This window comes from Notothenia coriiceps, unplaced genomic scaffold (assembly GCF_000735185.1).
Source record: "Notothenia coriiceps isolate Sejong01 unplaced genomic scaffold, NC01 NC01_scaffold00030611, whole genome shotgun sequence".
NCBI classification, from domain to species: Eukaryota; Metazoa; Chordata; class Actinopteri; order Perciformes; family Nototheniidae; genus Notothenia; species Notothenia coriiceps.
In genome coordinates this window covers 1-5,758 of record NW_011363312.1, presented here as the reverse complement: position 1 = coordinate 5,758, position 5,758 = coordinate 1, and the positions used below count along the sequence as shown (strand labels likewise).

Below are 5,758 nucleotides of genomic sequence, written 5' to 3'. Positions count from 1 at the left end.
CCAATTTTGGGGCCAATCGCCGGAATCAGTATCGGCCGATACCGATTGCCAATCCGATCGAGTGGGCGGGGCCTAAATGGAAGATTTCAACATCACTTTAAATCTTCCATTTAAAGTGATGTTTAAAACTCAGTTAATGGGGCTCATTCACTGGAGCTTCCACAAACAACAATCAACTTAATTATTACATTCAAATGAAGTACATTATTCAAGTTTACATTCACTTTGGAGAATAACATGGGAGAAATGAGCGGAAGCGCTCTCTTTTCCTCTCTCTCTCCCCCTCTCTCCCGGCCCGTCCACACAGCGGCTTTGGAAAAAGCTTGGAGGTGGGCGTGTCTGAAGAAGCTTCCAACACCGCTGTGTGGACGGGCCGTCCCTCTCCTGACAGCCTGTCAGTATCTCATGCAGCTCACTGATCCAGTAATGAGTGACCCGACAGTGAAGAATAAATATATGTATAACTAGTGTAGCTTGTTCCAGTGGTAGATCAAATAGCTAAGTGTGTTAGGTCTAACTCTTAGTGTGTGTTTCGCTCCGCTCACCGATCCGGCGGGCGGAGCTGCAGGATTTCTGCTTCACACACGTTGCATACCGCTATTTTACTGTCTTTTTCGGACACCTTAAAATAATGCCAGACCGGTGAAGCCATTTTGGCGAGCTTGTTTTGCCGCGCACAGAGAAAAGTGTCATGTATTTTACGTCATGCGATCGGCTCTCGCGATCGGCATATTTTGAGAGCACCGATCGATCGGTAGAGAGTGAGTATCGGCCGATCTCGATTGGTGACCGATCGATCGGAGCATCCCTTATAGGAAGGATTACAGTTCAGACTGACCCGGATTATTGTGACCATTACCCCTCTACAGGCACTCAGGAGCTTCAAGCTGACCATCACTGTGGACCCTAAGTATCACCCTAAAATCATCGGACGCAAGGGTGCAATCATAACAACTATCCGCACGGAACACGATGTGAACATCCAGTTCCCAGAGAAGAATGATGAAAACCAGGTATAGCTTCCTTTTTTAATTACTAATGAAAGTTATGGAGGATGAAATCAAAATGTTCTTCCATGTCATGTTGAATTTGCTGCCGTTTCTCCGCAGGATCAGATTACTATTACAGGTTATGAGCACAAAGCCATAGCAGCACGAGATGCCATCCAAGCTTTAGTGGACGAGCTGGAGGAGATGATCTCTGAGGACATCACCCTGGACAGCAGGGTCCATGCACGCATCATCGGAGCACGCGGCAAGGGCATCCGCAAGATCATGGACGAGTTTAAGGTGAGGCTGCTCAGAGGACAGGACGGTTTCTCATCTCTAGTTTCTACCCAGCTGGGGCAGTCTGGTTTGGGGGAGGTGGATTGGGACTCTTATACATTCTACTTGAAACAATAAACATGAACAAGGTAAGCAAAAGGCTTCTTCCAAGATGTCTTGAGCAGGGGTCTCCAATCTTTCTTCATCTGAGAGCTACTTTGAAAATATGAAAGTGGCCAAGAGCTACTTGCATCGCCTACATTTATTCACATAGCCCTCATCAGTTGAATTAAGCTACTTTTGTATACATGCAAAATTGCAATACCTAAAGCTTGTCAAAAATCATAACTTCACATCAAGGTCCAAGAAAACGACAATTTCTCACATATGATTATGGCCCACATAGTAAGTACATCACTGAACATTCACATAATAATGTCCTTAAACACCACCGTACAAACATCTTATGGCACATGTGTAAAATAAGTGCTTTTTCACAGTCAGTGAGATTTGGCACTGCATGGAGTCCACCATACAGGTTTATGCTGCATGCAGTGTACCCACTTAAGTTCACTCTAAGAGAGTCATTTAAATGTTCATCAGTCAGTCTTGTTCTGTATTTAGATTTCATGACATTCATGTCAGAAAAAGCTGCTTCACAAAGGTATGAAGAACAGAACCAAATGAAGCAGACATTTTCAGTGCTGCTTGGTGAATGTTCTTAGAGTTTTCTGGGTCTACAAGGCTCCAGAAATGTTGTGAGTTTTGCTTAGACTTTAGCTGAACATTATTTTGGAGATTTATAACCCCCATCTCCAGAGGATTGACACTGAACAGTTCAGCCATCTTTTTCCTGAATGTGGCATCACACACATGACTTGAGTCTGAACACAGCAGGCAACAGGAGTATTTACAGCATTATAAAAACAAAAATAGTGCATGTTGGTGCACACTTACATTCTCTGTCATACTGTTACATAAATCCCATGAATGTATGAGATTAACCTAGCTTCATCATATCTCAATCAGTGAATAATAAAGTTCCTATCGGGTCACTATCAGCCTGTCACTCATTATTTTCAGGGAGGGGGCGGGGTTTGGAGGAACAGAGGAGACGTGATCGCGGAAGCTTCCTCCTGCCTTCACAAACTTTACACAAGTATTTATCAACTGAAAATAGCAAGAGGACGTTCATACTCTGCAATCCAAGACTTGATTTTGAATCCACCAAAAACCTGACATGACGATAACGAGTGTTTTTCAAAAAACACAAATCCCTCCCTGTGTTTCTCTGAGCCGCAGCGACAGGGCCTGACTCAGTGCGGGTCATTCTGCTGTTGGTTCTGGACCGGTGTTGGTGGAGAAAGCAGACTGCTCCGTGTGTGGTGTCGCTGTGCCGCTGTCACGTCTGTTCCTTGATTTCTGCGTCACCGACCAATTTGATATTGGTGTGACAGAAAAAATTCTAAAATAAAAAAACATTATTGTCCAGCCTCAGCCGAAAAATCCAGAAGCAACCTTACTACGCTATAATCGATAATCGAGCGGCCAGCTACTGAAAGGCTGCCCGTGAGCTACCGGTAAATCGCGAACGACGTGTTGGAGCCCTGGTCTAAAGGTGGAAAGCATGGTTACTCATGACGACCCACTGTGATTATGGTGACTTGAGTGCTTACCTGCTTACCTGAGAGGGCAACATGGAAATGTTTTCCAAAATGAACATGAACCAGGTCAGCTTTGTCCCAGGCACCCTCTCTGGGCTAAACTCGAGATGTGTTTCTCAAATGAATAATCACACATTTGCTCGATGGGACATCCAACCGATGTTGTACCAGGCAGCTGGCAGTGTAATGTCCTGTTTAACTGATATCAGTGATGCAAATTAGTCGCTTTTTGGCGCCTCCCGCTTTTTTAACGCTGATTTGGGTGACTTCGTGGAGAACCGAAGAGTTTTCGTTTTTTTTTTGGGGGGGGGTGGTCTGTCTGTCTAACTTTTCACTTCAAAAAAGAAGAAGAAATCTAGATCGCAAAGTAATTAAACAAGCGACTGACTGTTTTTCCTGGCCGAGGACAGGTTCCTTGAACACAACACGAGCGTAACGTGTCTTCACGTGGTATATGTCTCGTCTGAAAGAAGTGCTGACGGAGAGCACCGGAACGCCGCTCCAGCTCTTCAAATATTACAGTACCCATAAGGAGCCGTACACATGCCACACTGTTTGCGTGGCTGTGTCTTTAGTTGTAAGCACAGTGGCGATCTGTTGTTATTAGCATCTGGTTAGCTAGCTATGCTAACGAATTTAAAGAGCTTTTCTACAACCAGGTGGAAGAGAGCTCTCTCCTGAGAGGCTCAAATAACCTCAGCTCAGTGAGGTTAAGACACACCTTGATATGATCATTATAGTTATTAATGAGACATTAGAGACTAATGAAAAACAGGTATAAAATACTATATGACAGTAACAAAAAAGTTGTTAAAAATAACAAGAATAGAGTTCGAAAGGGGAGTGATTTGTAAAATATCCCAAAAGAAAAATCTGCTTACAGTTCTGTTTCATATGGAATGTTGAAAGATGTATCGATCTCCTCATGTTGCTCTCAAAGTGCACCAGATTGATGCATTTAACTTCAATATTTAAAAAAAAATCTTCCCGGGGGATCATGCCCCCGGACCCCCCTAGAGGAGGTTAGGTCCCCCCCACTTAAATCATGTTCACATGGATAGGATACTAAATACATTTACACACATCTTGTGTCCATATCTTTCTGTTGGTCATGCCACAACCGTGCTTATGTCAACATGTTTTAAAGGTTGCAGTGCATGTGCAATCCATCTTGAGTTTCAAAATATAACTTTAAAAAAAAGGTGTTCAGTATTTGGTGTGGCTTGGTGTGCATGTTTTTCAGGTTGATCTCAGGTTTCCCCAGAGTGGATCTGCAGACCCGAACGTGGTTACAGTCACAGGTCGCCCTGAGCTCGTGGATGAAGCAATCGACCACCTTCTTAACCTGGAAGAGGAATATGTAAGCTTTTTTAGCGTGCATGACAACTGTAGATTTAATATATTTGTATAAGTATAAGAAATGCCTGTAGTCCTTACTGTTTCCTGACTGGCACTGACACTTTTTGTCTTGCCACCTTTTGCCAGATGGGAGATGCTGTGGAGAATGAGACAAAGATGGCTTACATGAGGCCTCCTGGGGGAGGCGCTGCCGGCGCCATGGATGAACATCGTGGCCCATCCAAAGGCTTCGTGGTGCGCGAGGCACCTTGGACCACTGGCAGCGAGAAGGTGAGTCCAAAAGTTCACCTGATTGAATGTAGAAATGGTAACTTCGCAGTTAATTTTGAGAGTTTGGGATATTTTATATTTCTTTTTTTCAGACTAGTAGAAGGAAAACCATTTTTTTTTTTTTTTTAAAGTTCCTTTTTTCAAAAATGAGTGTTTTCCATCAATATTCTGAATGTTTGTTACAGAGGGGTTAGTTCATATTTCATTCATGGACTGGATCATTACTTATTCCTAAAACATGGTGTAAATAGGTTTTTGTAATGCTGACAGTTATTTTTTTGATTTATGGAGTGATATAAAGAGATATCCAAATGTCCCCCTGTACAACCTTTAATTCAAATATGTCAACAAAATGGAACAAATAATTTGACCTGAAACTTGTAATACAAATACAAATGTGTATTAATAAAAGTAATCAACTGTGGTAGTTTTATGGTGCTAAATGGTGTTTACTCTTCCAGGCCCCTGACATGAGCAGCTCTGAGGATTTCCCTAGCTTTGGAGCCCCGGTGGCAGCCAAGTCCTCCCCCTGGGGGCCCAAGCGCTTCTAAGCCATGCTGCTGAAGTAAACCGGACACAATCTTCTCCTTCATCGTCCCCCTCTTGACCTGGACTGACCGCTGACCCTACAAGTCTTCACTTCTGAGAACGTCATCCTTCTCTCTTATCCCTGTCTTTCCTCGCAGATTCATCAGTCTAAAAGTGCTTTCAAATACTGTAATTGACTTGTGAGCTTTGTGTCTGCATTAAATAATGCCGTCTTATGCTTAAAAGAAAAAAGAGACAGATGTTGCGATAAGTCTACACAGTCTGACATTAAAGTGTTGATTAGAGCTGACATTTCATTGTGGTTTGAACTCTTATACCAAATTCAACTCTGGCCAGACATCACTTTTTTTTGTTTTAGCTGCCCTTATCTTAGTTGCCTTCGCAGGGCGGGGTTAAGGGTTTGAATTACTGCTGGAGACATGTTCAAACATGATGCCTGACCAACCGAGGGGCCAGCTGTTTCAGTTACTCACCCCCTGCCTGCTTTACTCATGTAGCTGAGTGAAAATTGTCAGTCGTTCGCCCTCGAGCACACTGTAGTGGTTGTCCTGTCACATCTTTCCATTTGCTTGTTAACTGTGCTTTTGTGATTATGGTCAAGTAGTGGCACGTACCTTGTAGCCTTATAAATTTGTAAACTTTACTGGGGGG

General features: G+C 43.3%; 1 protein-coding gene across 1 annotated transcript; it reads left to right on the top strand.

Moving 5' to 3' along the window:
- Positions 1-815: 815 nt before the first annotated feature.
- On the top strand, positions 816-5,396 carry LOC104959634 (vigilin-like; the record flags this gene model as incomplete). Its single annotated transcript, XM_010787538.1, has 5 exons — positions 816-1,013; positions 1,110-1,289; positions 4,173-4,289; positions 4,415-4,558; positions 5,020-5,396. Coding segments are annotated over 5 exons (729 nt in total), but the record flags the coding sequence as incomplete, so codon positions are not given.
- Positions 5,397-5,758: the final 362 nt, after the last annotated feature.